Genomic DNA, 16,923 nt, shown 5'->3' with positions numbered 1-16,923 from the left:
GACTGTTACGACCTTAAAAATGTGATAGAAAAGCTGGCCAGAGAAGGTCGGCTTGACAGATATCTCATAGAAAGGTCGGACAGTCATGGAAAAAGAAAGCGAGATGATATGGACAAAAGAGACCCACCACCGCAAACTCCGGAAAGACATATCCATATGATCTCAGGAGGGTTTGCGGGAGGGGGACTCACAAAATCCTCTCGAAAAAGACATCTCAAGAGAGTCTACCAGGTCGAAGAGGGGTCCTCCGATCTTCCGACCATATCATTCACAAAGGAAGACAGGCGAGGAATAATCCCTGGGCACGACGACCCAGTGGTAATCACCATGATCCTGGCAAATGCCCATCTACACAGAACACTAGTAGACCAAGGAAGCTCGGCGGACATCCTATTCAAGCCCGCCTTCGACAAACTAGGTTTAGATGAGAAAGAGTTAAGAGCCTACCCCGACCCCTTGTACGGATTAGGTGACACGCCAATAAAGCCACTAGGATTTTTGCCCCTCCACACCACCTTTGGAAAGGGGGAAAAATCAAAGACTCTGAGTATAGACTTCATAGTCATCGACGAGGGATCGGCCTATAATGCTCTAATCGGCAGAGCTACCCTTAACCGACTCGGAGCGGTGGTATCGACACCCCACCTCTGCATGAAGTTCCCGACCTCGTCAGGGATAGCAACGGTGAGGGGAGATCAGAAGCTGGCAAGGAAGTGCTACAATGAAAGCCTAAACCTGAGAGGAAAAGGCAAAGAAGTTCACACAATAGAACTCGGGGGAGCAAGGGTTAAAAAAGAGCTGCGACCACAACCCGGGGGAAAAACTGAGGAGATTCAGGTCGGCGAAGAGGAAGGGAAAAACACTCACATAGGAGCCAACCTAGGGGAAACCCTAAGACAAGGGTTGATTAAGCTCCTAAGAGACAACTCAGATCTCTTCGCCTGGAAGGCCTCCGACATGCCTGGGATAGATCCCGAGCTCATGTCTCACAAGCTCTCGGTCTACTCAGGGTCCCGACCTGTGCAACAAAGAAGACGCAAGCTCGGCCCAGAGCGAGCCTTAGTAGTAGAAGAGCAAGTGCAGGCGCTCCTAGAAGCCGGCTTCATCAGAGAAGTCAAATATCCAACATGGCTAGCCAATATAGTGCTAGTCAAAAAACAAAATGGTAAATGGAGAATGTGCGTCGACTACACCGACTTAAATAAGGCAAAGGCTACGGCCTTACTTTCAGGCTCACACAATAAGAGTCCGCACAAACCAACCCATGAAGCAAATCCTCCAAAAGACGGATGTTGCAGGAAGAATGGTCCAATGGGCAATAGAACTCTCCGAGTTCGACTTGAAGTACGAGACTCGGACGACGATTAAAGCCCAGTGCCTCGCCGACTTCATTGCAGAATATGCAGGGGACCAAGAGGACAAACCGACCACCTGGGAACTCTATGTGGATGGATCCTCCAATAAAACAGGAAGCGGCGCAGGCATAATATTGGTAGATGAAAGGGGAACCCAGATAGAGGTTTCCCTCAAGTTTGAATTCCCAACTTCGAATAATCAGGCAGAATACGAAGCCTTGATCGCAGGATTGAAGCTGGCTGAAGAGGTCGGTGCTACGAAGGTGATGGTATACAGCGACTCCCAAGTGGTGACCTCCCAAATAAGTGGGGAATATCAGGCAAAGGACCCAAATATGAAAAGGTACTTGGAAAAAGCTTCGGAGCTCCTGGGACGCTTTGCAGAAACCGAGGTGAATGATTTTTTCCCAGAATCAAAGGGTTTTTTCTGGAGAAGGGTTTTTAACGAGGCATCATAGTAGGGGCTAAAGGGAATAAATTATCAAAAGCCCTTAGTAGCAATAAGGTACCTCCTCAATTGATAAAGATCTCTTTTATTTTAAAATATCTCTCTTAAAGTTCCTTTTTTTTTCTCCTTCTACGAAACGCGCCGATTTAAGCTCGACAAAACGTGAAAATCCCATGAACCGACCTAGATGGTCGTCAGGATAAAACGACGAGGTACAAATCGGCGTAAAGAGGCTATAGAGGTCGATCATGATAAACTCGGGAGTGGTCCGACTCATAAGTCAGAATGCGAAACCGAGTAAAATTAAAATGAATCGCAAAAGTAGCCTAAGTCACGAAAAGCTCAATAAAACGAAATTGAGTACTAGGAATAACAAAAGAGATAGGGAAAACCAAGAGAAATTGTAAGGCTGCCTTAAAGATCAAGGAGATTCAGGAAAGCAGGCGAGCCCAAAAGAAAAGGTTTTTCTAGAAAAGATCAAAAAGTCAAAAGAACCACGAACAGAAAAAGCATGCGCACATAAGGTAACTCAAAACCCTTATCCAAAAAGGGCATTTATTTAACGCTAAATTAAACCCTTATTAAAAAAGGGCATCACTGTTTTGTTTACGGCCTTAAAAGGCCAAAAAATTGTTCAAAACACCAACAAATAAATATAAAGAGTTTAAAAAGAGGGGCCCACAGGCCGGGCCCCAATAGCCAAAATCACTTTTTAAGAGGATCACCACCAGCAGAGTCAGGGGGAACGCCAGGAGCAGGAGTCAAAGAGGAAGTCGGGAGGATGGTAGAGGAACTCGGAGCGTCCTTAGAGCGAGGAGGGGACTCTACGATCCTCTGCCCCCGAGTCTTTAAATCAGACTCAGACTCCACTATGGGGACAGGAGGATCCACGATGGCACCATCAATAACAATCTTATCAGGGTCCAAAGGAGAAAGGTCCAAGTCAGGAGCAATAACTCCGACCTGTTCCTTGAAAATCCTCCAGGCCTCATCAGCACCATCCGCAATAGAGTCCTCCAACTCGGTGTAGGCCTTCCGAGCATTCAACAAGTCGTTCTTTACAGACACAAGATCAGCAAATAAACTATTGTAGCTGGCTTGCGCTGCTTTCCTCAAATCTACCTCCATGTTGCATTGGGCCTGCAACTTCTGCCCCTTCTCTCTGAGGCTGTCCCTCTCCTCCTTCAGTTTGGCGACTTTCCCCTCCAACTCCTTCTCATGCTCCTGATATATGCGAAGCCTACCCTCCAGCTCCTCGACCCTCGAGGTCGTCCCTAAGGAACTGATGGGAGTCTTCTCAAATATATCCAAGAGTTTGCCACAAACCCCCGCCGTCTTGAGACTCTCCTCAACCATAGTGGTAAGGTAGTGCCGAACAGAAACATCATCCATACTCATACGAGCATGAGGGTAGATGTTCTTTCGGACGAACGCGAGAGCGTCCGCCTCACCAGAAGCGCCGGACTCCAAGGTCTTGCGCTTCTTTAGCTCTGGTTCGGGAGTAGGTCGGGCGGAAGGGGGTGGCAGAGAAGAGGCCGAGGAAGAAATCACAATAGGTTGGGAGGAAGTCCCAACATTCCGAGGAGGAGGAGAAGGAGAGACAGCCACCCTAGCACCACCGGATCTGGCGCGAGACTTCGCCTTGGCTTCCTGAACCCTTTGGAAAGACTCTTGAGCATTTTTCTTTGCCATCTCTACAAAAACAAATTGGCAGCTAAAAATCAGACAAGTCGGTAAAAGAAATTGCAAGTCGGAGATAAATGAAAAACGCAAAAAGCTACCTAGTTGTGACTGAACAAAGGTCGGCGACCCCTGGAGAAACTTTTTAGTATCCAAATATGGGGCCCTCCCCCACACTTCTTGGAGGAACCCCACAATGGCTGCCTCCACCTCATCCAGGTCGTCCAGACCATATTTCTCGCAGGGAGAGGCCTCTAGCCAATATAAAGGAAACCGGGGAGAAGAATCATCATCCAGGAAAAAGGGGTGGTAACCCTCTACTGCTTGAACTTTGAAAAAATAGTTTTTGAAATCATGAAAGGATTCGTCAAAAAGGGTAAAAAGCCTCCGACCTTGAATGGCATGGAAGGACACCCACTGTTGCTTATTATTTAACCCACTGAAGGGCTTGGTCATATGGAAGAGATAGAAGAAAATCCTCAGAGAAGTCGGGAACTCTAAGGCCTGGCTGATGAATTGGTAAATTTTCAAAAAACCCCAAGAGTTGGGGTGAAGCTGGGTGGGGGCAACCCGGCAATGACGCAACACAGACATTTCAAACTCTGAAAAGGGGAGAAAAACGCCCAAACGAGTAACCATGCTCTCATACATAAAAAAGAAATGAGGGGCCGTCTCGTCGGCCCTCCCGAAACAAACCCGGTCTTCTGGACCCGGGACTATTAACTCGTACTTCGGCTCATCTTCTTCAGAAGTACAAATTCTATAGTGAGTACGCAGGTGGGTGATAAATTCAGTATCAACTGAGGGCTCCTCCCCTAGGACCGTAACATCAACCCACTGGGAGAGAGCATCTACGGAAGCCATTTCTTTTCTTACAAAAGGGTGACAAGAAACCTACAAAAGAAAAGGAAAATCAACACACGGTCATCACGTCGGTCCTCTCGCAAATCGGCTACGACCCCGAGTTGAGTACTCGAACCCCAATCCTAAAAAAGAAATTGGGCTCGAGTAGGGGCACTGTTCATACCCTGGCCCAATAATAAAGGTCCAGGATCCAAGCAAATAGGCCCAACCCAAAGGGTTGGCCCTCACCCAGTACCAGCCTTCATCCCAAGAAGTCGGTACTGAACACGACCTGCTCCAAAGAAGTCGGATACGAGGGTTAGCTGGCAGATAACACTCATTCGAATGAGTAACTGCCCCTAGAAACTCTCTAACCACTTCATAGAGCCATATCTTAACCTCCCTAAGATATGGGAACGGTTATCCACCTAAAAAGGTGGCACTACTTCAGCGGTGGTTATTGGTTCACCACTATAAATACCCTGACATCCCTCAGGTATAAAAAAGGTCCAATATTCTCTAACTTGCTCACACTCTTGCTAACTTAGGCATCGGAGTGTCTTTGCAGGTACCACCCCCCCCCCATTCTTTCACACGTACAAGTAGGACGGAGGAACACCGAGTTTCAGGTTCACTCGATAGTCGCCTCCCTCACACGTTAGGGCCAACCAACACCATCCGACCCACTAATCTCTGGTTACCCACCGTAACATTGGCGCCGTTGCCGGGGACCCGAGAGATCAACCAGTGATGGCGGAAAGATCCCCTGAAGAGGGTCATGTGGAGACAGATTCCGAACAAGAGAATTTGAACACTGGAAACAATGAGGCAGATCAGACCCTCCACCAGGAAGCCAATGATCAACATAGGGAAGGCACCTCCGGAATCAAAAATCCGAAGGTGAACTCCTCGGAGGGGCGCGAATCAAAAAAAGAAGGACCCCCTCTCGCTAGTGAGCTTATGGGGTTAATCCATAGCCGCCTCGAGCAGCTAGAACAGGAGCGGGAACGACAAAGGGAAGCTGAAAAGAGCCTAAAAGAGGAGATGGAGCGACGAAAAGAGTTAGAAAGAAAACTCTTAAGGTTAGAATCCTCCCTCAAAGGTCGGAATCCCCACGACGATAGAGAACATTCTCCCTTAGGAGAGAAAGATCCGTTTAGCGAGGACATAATGAGGGCGAAAGTTCCGAGAAACTTTAGAAGCCCCGATATGGACCTCTACGATGGAACCACCGATCCCAAGCATCATCTGAGCAACTTTAAAAGTCGGATGTATCTGACCGACGCTTCTGACGCTACGCGATGCAAAGCTTTTCCGACAACCTTTTCCGACAACCTCATAGAGCCATATCTTAACCTCCCTAAGATATGGGAACGGTTATCCACCTAAAAAGGTGGCACTACTCCAGCGGTGGTTATTGGTTCACCACTATAAATACCCTGACATCCCTCAGGTATAAAAAAGGTCCAATATTCTCTAACTTGCTCACACTCTTGCTAACTTAGGCATCGGAGTGTCTTTGCAGGTACCACCCCCCCATTCTTTCACACGTACAAGTCGGACGGAGGAACACCGAGTTTCAGGTTCACTCGATAGTCGCCTCCCTCACACGTTAGGGCCAACCAACGCCATCCGGCCACTAATTTCTGGTTACCCACCGTAACAGTTTCCATACATGGAGTGTTGGATGATTTAATGCATGCTCTCTAGACTCCAAAGCATTTAAACTATGAAAAAGTATAGATAAATAATGAAAATATTAAACAATGTAAACAATAGATATGTCGAATATTCAATTCAATAGGTATGTGAATAGTTATTCTAATTTTAGGGTTTAGGAGATAATTTAGAAGTGGATTATTTTTTTACTTTATTAGGTCAATTCTAGAGGTTATTGTTCATAAAAAATTATTGTCTAAAAACCCTTAAACTATTTCTAGTGTTGTTTTGGATGTGCTTCCTATGCTATATATGCTGTTTTCTGTGGCATTTTATTTTGGAATATTTTGTCAATATCTTCGTATAAATTAGATGTAAAAATAATAATTAAGATATTGATACTTATTTTTATGTCAAACATATTAAACTAGTTTGTTAAAGCCAAGGTGCTGAAACGTTGCCTTTTGAATGGCACTATGTACAGCAAAGGTGCTTGGAAGAATAATATTATTGCAGCGGCACGCATAGATCAAATTCATACGGGTACGGCTAAACTTGGAAGTAACAAAATCCTACGTAATATGCATGTGTACGTATATATCTCTCTATGAATTGTATTCTTTGCCCACTTTTTCTAAATGTCATAACAAATTAAAGACAAAAATTACAATGAAGAATGAATTTTAAATTTCACTTAGTTTTCATGCATGATGGTATAATTAGTTAGTGTTAGTGTTGTTCATTTGAAAATCAATTGATTGATTTTTGAAGACCTTAAATTGATTTTCTTTTTTCTAGAAATTAAAAACCCGTTCAATCCTATCATAAATAATATTAGGTGGTATTTACATTATATTTGGGTCTTTGATATCATGTTAGGAATCAAAATTATATTTGGACTATTTCAGACATAATAAAATAACACTTTAAAAGTTGGACATGAATTCGTATAGTAGAAAAGAGAAACGTAACAAATGATTGATGGAATTCTTTGTTTTTATTTGAAATATATTGGTTGAAAAAAAATAAAATGATATTCTAAAATAAAGAGTTGGGTGTTCTGATAATTATTCATCGATTATTTTTGAGCTATAAAAAATGAAGTGGTATGTATTTTTTTAGGTGAAAACTCAGGTGAAGTTGACTTTACGCGAAGTTGATATTTGAAAATCTTTAGATAAAAATTTAGTTAAATCAGTCAGATTATTTAACGACTCTCAGGTATCAACTTCATGTGAAGTCGACTGCACCTGAATTTTCACCATTTTTTTATTGTTGGTAGTAATACTAAAGATGACAAATAATTAGATTTATTTTTTTATTTTATTTCTCACAATTTTTTTTTTTTTTACTTTGACTAAAAACATATTTGAACAAAATACAAGGATTACAAAATACATTGGAGACAACCTTAACCATCAAGAGATGGCCAACAGGAAAGCAAACACACAGAACAATATGAAATTAAAAAGTATAAACCCAGGGAAGAGAAGCGCAAGCGTTGTTTGTGAATGGAGGCATTAGGTAATAAGCAAGAAGGGCCGGTTTATAGCAAAGAGACATAAAGGAAAGATACCTCAAAGGGGGCAAAGTAGGAGTAGACTGTAGAAGGAGGTTTCAGTGGGACCCATATAGAGAGAAAAAAAGGAAAGAGGTGGAAGGGCTTGGAGCACTTCAGATACCTTTTTGCCATTTTGGTACGCGGCATGCTATCATCAGTGTGTGGGAATTGAAGAGGCGGCCTTCATTGGAGACACGAAAAGATAGAGTTTTATATTTCATATTTGATCATCCTTTTAATCACTACTGTTGTGTACGGTTAGTCGGTTACCGGACAGTTTAAGATTACTTGTCGGGTGTGAAGGTGGGTCCCAACCTTGATTTGGTTCCTGAGAATAAGAAGTGTGAGCAGTGGACTTTCCGGATTTTTCGTGATTTGAGGAGATGCCACCTGCAAGAAAACTCCAACATTCAAATTAGTAGGTATGCAGGTGGTAAAAAGAAAAAGTTATAATGACGTACTGTCAGGGGAGGGATAGGACCCTCCCCTTATATACCCTGTCAATAGAGCGGGTCCCACGAGGGAAGGCCTCCTTCCAGGAAGTTTCGTTTCCCACAGCTATCATGCAGTTGGTAGTAAGGATGCGTGTTCGGGTCGCAGATCAAACGGGTTATGCGCGTCGACCCGACCGCATAGATCGGTTTGTCCGTGGACCGAAACGGTAATTGTGCTCAGCTGGGTTGGACCGTAACATATTGGTTCATTGATTTTATTCATAATCAGCTTTGAGTATATCTTTAATTATTGGCCTATTATTTGTAATATTTTATTTTTAAATTTTATATAGTATAATTTTTTTTTTCTTGTAACAATGTTTTAAATTGTGAATTGTATTTTTTTTTTTTTGGGTGCATAATTGCATGAATAAACTATCTGTGTATATTACAACACTATAGTTAAAAATTGAATAAACAAAGTATACCATATATAACGATTTTTACATATATCTTTTTAATAATACAAATAGATATTTTTTTAGACTTTAAATTCTGATAAAGCATTGAAAGTTTGAGAGCATAACAACAATGAATGAAAGAGAATGAAAGGTTACCAAAAGGAATATTTTTTTTTTTTGTTTGCATAATTGCATGAATAAACTATCTGTGTATATTACAACACTATAGTTAAAAATTGAATAAACAAAGTATACCATATATAACGATTTTTACATATATCTTTTTAATAATACAAATAGATATTTTTTTAGACTTTAAATTCTGATAAAGCATTGAAAGTTTGAGAGCATAACAACAATGAATGAAAGAGAATGAAAGGTTACCAAAAGGAAGAAAAACAGGCGCACACAAAAGGTGAACGGTGGAACCTCTCATTCAAAACAAACAATACCAAGATACATATATGTACAATCTATAATTAATTAGGTTACATTACCATTAATCATATTTTATTTAGCAACTATTTTAATTAAGCATGACAGTCATGTGATACCCGCCTTCAAGCTGGGAATATAGAGATTTAATAATCCTAGCTTGCTCCGACACGTGTTGAAGGGAGTCGGAGATAAAATTTTGGTAAGAATGTCTGCTGTTTGTTCAGTTGTCTTGACGGGCAGCAACTTCACCACTCCTTCTTGAGTCTTGTCCCTGACCAAATGACAGTCTACTTCCAAATGCTTTGTCCTTTCATGGAAGATAGGGTTTGCAGCTATGTGAAGAGTGGATTGAGTGTCGCAAAAGAGACTAAAAGGTGTCTTATGCTCAGCCTGGAGTTCTTTCAGAAGATACACTAGCCATTGTCCTTCTCTAGTTGCCTGGCTCATTGCCCTGTATTCTGCATCTAATGATGAACAGGAGACAGTAGTTTGCTTCCTGCTGCGCTAACATACAAGAGTTCCACCCAAGAAAAAGCAATAACCAGTTACCGATCTTCTAGTATCTAGGCAAGTTGCCCAGTCTGAATCAACAAACCCTGTGAGTTTCAAGTTATTGTCTTTGGCAAAAAACAAACTCGAACTCGAATCACCCTTGAGATACCGAAGCACATGGAGACCTACTTGAAAATGTTGATCAGTGGGGCAGTCGAGAAATTGGCTCAAACATCCTACAGCATACGAAATATCTGGTCGAGTGTTGGTGAGATATAATAACTTGCCAACTAGTTTTCTGTACCATAGCGAATCACTCAACTTCATCCCTGAATTCTTGGAGAGGGCAGCTGAATAGTGCATGGGAGTGCTTGCTGGCTTGGCACCCAACATACCAAATTCTTCTAAGAGGTCTAATGTGTACTTGCGTTGACAAATTGCCAATCCTTTTGAACTGTGAGCAAATTCCAGTCCTAGAAAGTACTTCAATCTGCCGATATCCTTGATTTTAAACTTCTCATCCAAGACCTTTTTCACATTTCTGATTTCTTCCATGTCATTTTCAGAGACAATGAGGTCGTCTACATAAACTAGAATTGCTGTAAATCCATTTTCGGTGGCTATAGTAAAGAGAGTGTAACCATGTTTTGACTAAACAAAGCCTTCTCTTTGTAGCACTCCACTCAACTTCAAATTCCACATTCTACTTTCTTGTTTTAGTCCATATAAGGATCATTCCAACTTGCACACTTTTTTTTTTGGAGCATCAAGACCCGGTGGTGCTCGCATGTAAACTTCTTCGGGTAAGTCTCTATGTAAGAGCGCTATGTTGACATCCAGCTGATGAAGGAACCAGTTTTTGCTCGTGACAACAGCAAGTAACATTCGCAAAGTGGTCATCCTTACTACGGGGCTGAATGTGTCGAGAAAATCGAAGCCAGGCCTCTAAGTGAATCCCTGTGCAACCAATCGAGCTTTATAGCGCTCTACTATACCATCAAGATTGTACTTTATCTTGAATACCCACTTACAGCTAATGGGTCTCTTCCCAACTGGTAAATCAATTAGATGCCAAGTTCTATTATTCTCAAAAGCCAAAAGTTCGTCTTGAATGGCTATTCTCCAACATTCGTGCACCACAGCCTCTTGATAGGATTTTGGTTTGGGGTTGGATGAGAGATGTAGTGCAAAACGTTTATGATTTTGTGAAAGAGCATCATAATCTATTGCCTCAGAGAGTGGATACCTGTATGTGGTTAGCACTTGAGTTTTGATGGATGGAGCCATAAGCATGCAATGATAATCCTACAAGTCTTCTCTCTCTGGTGATCCTTCTCGATGTCATATGTGTGTGTGGTGTAATCTCAGCCAGTTGTACATTTTCTAAATGTGCTAAAGATGTTTGTGAATCTTGTGTATTATGCAATGTTGTGCCTAAAGTGTGTGAGGCAGTGCTTTGTACTTGTGTAGGGGAAGGCATGGGATGTTCCATGATAACGGGCAGAGTATGTGTGAGAGTGTGTGTAATATGTTGTGGCTCAAGATCTATTGCGAATAAATCAAGGTTACTAATGTTGTGAGATGGTATGCATGTGTGTGATGCATGTTGGGAGCTTAAGTTATTGTCTTTGAACTTGTATGAAAAATGAAGCTCATAAAATTGTACATGTCTTGAAATAAAAAGTTCTCTAGAATTCAGGTCAAATAGAATGTATCCTTTGGTTCCTTATTTAAATCCAAAAAATATACATTTTCTAACTCTGCTATCTAATTTTTTTCGATTAGCAGTTAAAGTGGAAGCATAAGCTAAACACCCAAACACCTTCAAATTTTTCAGATCAGGTAATTTATGAAACAAAATTTGAAATGAAGATTTTTCATGCAATTTTTTACTAGACATTCGATTGATAAGATGGACAGCATGGTTAACAGCAAAAAGCCAAAAAATTTTAGGAACATTGATTGAAATATGAAGGCTCTAGCTGTGTTGAAAATGGTTTGATGTTTTCTTTCCACAACAACATTTTGTTGTAGAGTCTCAACACAACTAGTTTGATGTTGTATGCCTTTGGAATCAAAAAAGATTTTAAAACGAAATTCAGGTCCATTATCACTTCTTATACATTTTATAGTTTTTTTGAATTGAGTTAGAATCAAATGAACAAAAGCTTGTAAGAGGAACCTGCCTCTGATTTGAGTTTCAAAAAAAAATATTCATGTAAATTTATTTTTTTTTATCCACAATAGTAAGAAAATACTTGTAACCATTAATAGAAGAAATAGCAATAGGTCCCTATATATCCACATGAATAAGATTAAAGTAACATTTTATTTCTGTGACACTGCCAATAAAAGGCAATTTCTTTTGTCTTGAAAAATAACAAGAATCACATGGTATAATGTTATTTATACAATGAATGAATGGGTACAGTTTCTGAATGCTATGCATTTTCTCTTGTAGCATGTGTCCTAGTCTAAAATGTCACAAAACTTTTTTATTATCTAATCCATGTGCTATGTCTATTTGTGCTTTGTGTGATATGACTTGAGTTGGAGGAGAAATCAATTTCTGATTTGCAGGTAGTTTGAGCATGTAAAGTCTTTGATCCACCTCAGCTGTGCCAATCATCTTTTAGGTAGGGGTGAGCACGGTTTGGATTTTTATAAATCCAAACTTGATCCATTTCAAAACCAGTTTTATGGTTCATGAAACCAAACCAGAACTGGATTGAAGAGAGAAATCGGTTCTAAATCGGTTTGAAAAAATAAAAACCGATTTTAAACCAGTTTTAGAATTTAAATTCGATTTTACTTACAAATCGGTTTTAAATCCAGTTTTACGTATAAAACCGGCTTTAAATCCGTTTTTTTTAATCCAAATCTAAAATTCAGTTTTTTTTTTTAAATCCAAATCTAAAATCTGGTTTTTTTTTTATAAAATCTAGTTTTAAAACTAGAGTTTTTAACCAAAAATTCAGTTTTAAAACCAATTTTTGAAAATCCAGTTTTAAAACCAGTTTTTAGAAATTCAATTTTCAAACCATAATTTTTTTAAAAGTAAAATTAATACTAAAGTCATTTTAAAGTGTATAGGTATTAATTTTACTTTTAAAAAAATTATGGTTTGAAAATTGAATTTCTAAAAACTGGTTTTAAAAGTGGACTTTTTGTTAAAATATCTGGTTTGAAAATTGGATTTTTAAAAATTAGTTTTAAAATTGGATTTTTGGTTGAAGAAACTGGTTTTAAAATTGGATTTTATAAAAAAGCCGAATTTTAAATTTGGATTTAAAAAAAAACCGGATTTTAGATTTGGATTTTAAAAAAATCGAATTTAAAACCGATTTTATACGTAAAACTGGATTTAAAACCGGTTTTATACGTAAAACTGGATTTAAAACCGGTTTGTAAGTAAAATCATATTTAAATTCTAAAACCAGTTTAAAATTAGTTTTTATTTTTTCAAACCAATTTAGAACTGGTTTCTCTATTCAATCCAATTCTGATTTGGTTTTATGAACCATAAAACTGATTCTGAAATGGATTCAGTTTGGATTTATAAAAGTCCAAACCATGCCCACCCCTAAACACAATGGTGTGTTGCCCGAAATCCATCATCACCGTGGCCTGGATGTGGTGGCCCGGCAGTTTTACCCAACTGCCATGGCGGCATTTGGTGTTGAAGTGGTGGCGGGAGGCACCACATGTTGTTCCCATCATCCTCAGCAGAATCCACGCTACTTATACTCTCAATGGAGTGGAACCACTGGCAGAAAATAACCATCAATGCAAGCAAAATCAAAGCTAAAATCCTCTTGGTTTGGGCCATGGGAGTTAGACAAATTAAATTAAACTCAAGGTTTGTTTTTATTTCAATAATAATAAAATGAAAGTGGTATTTGCATTGGGAGTAGTATTTAGTACGCAAGCATAGCAATTGGAGTAAGAAGCATACAATTGAGTTGGTTGGTTACAAAATAGAAATGTATAATTCCGATCGTTTTATATGTAGGCAACAAAAGGTAGCTAATTTTTTTTTTTTTAAATATGATATAAATGGGAAAGTCATGTTGAGATCCTCTCCCACTTCAGTAAAGTTAGATTCTCGAGTGCACTAAACTTAGATACTCTGGGTCCCGCCACAGAAGTTCATGAAGTTGTTACATTTTTGAGTATTTTGGTTAGGGTTGGCAATATATACTCTATCTAATCAAATTTGGACTAATTCATTCGAATAGGGTTGTTTATCCGATCCGTAGGATACGGTGTAAATTTGTCTGCGGGTAGGGTAGGGTACGGGTTCAAGGTATACCCTATCCTATCCTACCCGCATCCCTAATATATTATATAATATATATGTAAAAGTTATGTATGTAGTGAAGAAAGTGAGGGTTGAATTCACAATCTTTTTCATATAAAAACTTGAAATAACCACTAAACTATTTGATGATCATATTATTTATAATTTTATGTTGAATTTCTTTAAGATTTTATTTTTTTAAATTTTAATTTGAACTTAATTTTTTATTTTCTATTTTATTAACATGTATAAAATTTGGAATGGTTGAATCTTATATTTGTTTAAAAAAAAAATTTTTTCTGCGAGTAGAGTCGGGTAGAGTAGGGTTTAGAACTTTAAGGTGCAGATAGAGTTAGGGTTGAGAGATTCTCAACTCGCGAGTAAAATAGAATAGAATTTTAAAAAAATTTTCAATTTGCGAGTAGGATTAGGGTAGAGTCCAAACTCTACCCATTGCCAGCCCTAATTTTGGTCTTCTAAAAAATTTAACATTAAAAAAAATGATATTAAGAACAAATATAAGGAGGTGTACTAAAAGAATATATTAAATTTCCATACAGTTTTTGTATGTCTATTTAAAAAAATAAAATTTTTTATTTTTTAAATCTGATAATTTTATGCTAAATGAGTTTTTTTGAAATTATTTTTCTGAACGAGTTTTTAAACAAAAGATTGAAAAAAAAATTTTTCTAGAAATCTATTTCTTTTTTATTTACTCTTTCAATAATTTTCTAATGTTCTAACAAAATATTAGATCAAATATATAAATTATTTGCTACTTATAAAAAATATGTGTTTTATCAAATTAAAATAATTTTATTGAAAATTGAAATTTTAATATTAAACCAATAATTTGGTTTTATATTTTCTTACATTTTCAGGTGGGAGAAGAGGTGCCCTTCATTTGAGAAAGAAGCCAAAGCGAAAGGATACAGTCCTATATATTTGATCATCCTTTTTAGTTACTGTTGATGGGTACAATAATATCATGAACCAACTAGAAAACATACACCGAGAAATTAAAGGATATATATGTACCATTAGCTATGATAAATGTGTGGTTTATCTTCTAAGTTTGAAAATGCTTTTACTTTAATTTTGAGCATGGTCACTACTACATGAGGTACAGCTTTTAGTTTCTATATATATTAACATTTAAGATCAGGTGAGAAGCCAAATGTAGTAATCTCTACTAAGAAAATAAGGTGGTCTCAAGAAGCATGCAATCCAGTTGGTTGGATAAATTCCCATCGCATTTTGAAAGACTCCATTTTATAGAGGACAAGAGCTTCCTAATTGCTTTTCTAACATTGGCAATCTACGTAAAGTGCAAAATAAATAAATCAAAATAACTGCTTCCACCAACTTAAAAGTCCATGACTGCATGCCCGTTTAAATAATATAAGAAGCAACGCAAGTTGGCACAGATGGACGAGGGTCTGTATTCCTTAACCATCTCTCCCGGGTTCGATACTGGAGGATGAGAATGGAGCTTGCTTATTTGGGAGGATCGTCTACTTTGTCTTTGCAGTACCCGAGGGATTAGTCATTGGGCTACCGGCCTGATGAATACCCTGGTGCAAACCAAACAAAAAAATTATATAAGATGAGATAATGGGATAAATTAAAAAATTAGTGCAAAACAAACCCCCACGATGCCTAATTAAAAATGTTATCATCGTAACTCCTAGCTTGTATACTTTAACACACATATGCGCCAACTTTGTTTCTAATACTAATTGTTCAACTAAAATATAACACGTGTCATCTCCTCATTAAAATTGGAACAAAATCTTCTCCAATTAGCTTGGAAGTTGGAAGAATTTTGCGGCTGAGATCAAATTCATATAACAAAATCATTCCTGTCTCACTCATCCTACGTAAGTAGGTCATGCATATATGGAAAGTATTATATGGAAAGTATTATAAAAATTTAATTTATTCCATTTTTTTATTTAAGAATTTTGAGAAAAAATATAATAATAAAAAAATAAAATTATAAAAAATTAATAAAAATAATAAAAAATAAATTATATTTTTTGTTAATATTTCTATATCTTTTTTATTACGATGAACGCAAAATAAATAAAAGACTTTATGAGCTTGTAATAATTAATAATAAGCATTAGTTTATTAATTATATATTAAGCCTAGAAGGGCCCATGATTTTGATTGTTGAATCTGTGTATGTTAGAAGGTAACAATTTCTTCTTCTTCTTCTTAACTTTACATTAGCTTTCTTCTTTCTCTCCCCCCTCCCCCACTTGAATTCTACCATGGTGTATGATTTTAGGAAAAGTATAGGTAAACAATAAAAATATTAAATAATGTAAATAATAAATATATTAAATATTCAATTTATTAGGTGTGTAGATAGTTATCCTAATATTAAGATTTAGGTAAATAATTTAATAATGTAGTATATTTTTATTTTATTAGACTTATTTTAGAGTTTATTGTTTATATTATTCACAAAAATTATTGTCTATTTAACAAAGTCTATGTCTTTATCACCAACTTGACATAATATATAATAACATACAAAATGAGAAGGTAATATCAAAATGGCCTAAATCCTAGTATTTAAATGATTTAATGTTAACGGTGTGAATTATATATAACATATGAAGATTTTTTTCATTAATAATTAGATCGAATGAAATTAGTAACGAATCATTAATTATTATCTAGTCTATTCTATATTATGATTGAACAAAATAGAGTAATACCTCAAACCAATTTCTAAAAAAATTTTATTCGGATACTTTAATCTTTAAAAAAATTTAATTATAAAATTATCTCCAAACTTTTTATTTGAAAAATTAATCTCTAAATTAAATTTTTCGTTTTATATGAAAGAATTATGTTATATACATTAAAATCTTTTTGTTAATTAAAATTAATTAAGTTAATTTAATATTAATAAAAATCAGTTATAAATAGTATTATTCTAAATCTTATTGTTTAAGATTTGATTTATAAAAAAATTGGATATCAGGGGTAAAAACAAAGATAATGATCTATGCAGCCATGCAGAACATGCATGTGTCTTCTAATGCCCATAAAGCACGTCTCTTATGAGAACGCTATTGTAAATCTCAACCATTGGATTATTTAATTAGTTATCGCAAGTTGCAACAAGACGACAACCATTGCACAATGTAAATATGTAGGTTAGTTTTGTCGTTGAGGGCACCATCCACCAGACAAGACAAAGAGTGCAACATAATAAAGTTGAGATCCTTAATTCGA

At 37.4% G+C, this 16,923-nt stretch overlaps 1 protein-coding gene across 1 annotated transcript; it reads right to left on the bottom strand.

Moving 5' to 3' along the window:
* Positions 8,985-9,926, bottom strand: LOC107639964 (uncharacterized mitochondrial protein AtMg00810-like). Its single transcript, XM_016343520.1, has 2 exons — positions 9,429-9,926; positions 8,985-9,383 (listed from the first exon to the last, which is right to left on the bottom strand). Exons 1-2 carry the CDS (start codon positions 9,924-9,926, stop codon positions 8,985-8,987), a joined length of 897 nt encoding a protein of 298 aa, XP_016199006.1.

This window comes from Arachis ipaensis, chromosome B05 (assembly GCF_000816755.2).
Source record: "Arachis ipaensis cultivar K30076 chromosome B05, Araip1.1, whole genome shotgun sequence".
Classification (NCBI taxonomy): Eukaryota; Viridiplantae; Streptophyta; class Magnoliopsida; order Fabales; family Fabaceae; genus Arachis; species Arachis ipaensis.
This window is presented reverse-complemented; position numbering and strand designations above follow the sequence as displayed.

Coding starts and splice junctions, on each gene's coding strand:
- LOC107639964 (XM_016343520.1), bottom strand. CDS start 9,926: ATGGAAGAAATCAGAAATGTGAAAAAGGTCTTGGATGAGAAGTTTAAA. Junction 9,384..9,428: donor GCCTAGATACTAGAAGATCG/GTAACTGGTTAT, acceptor CTTGTATGTTAG/CGCAGCAGGAAGCAAACTAC.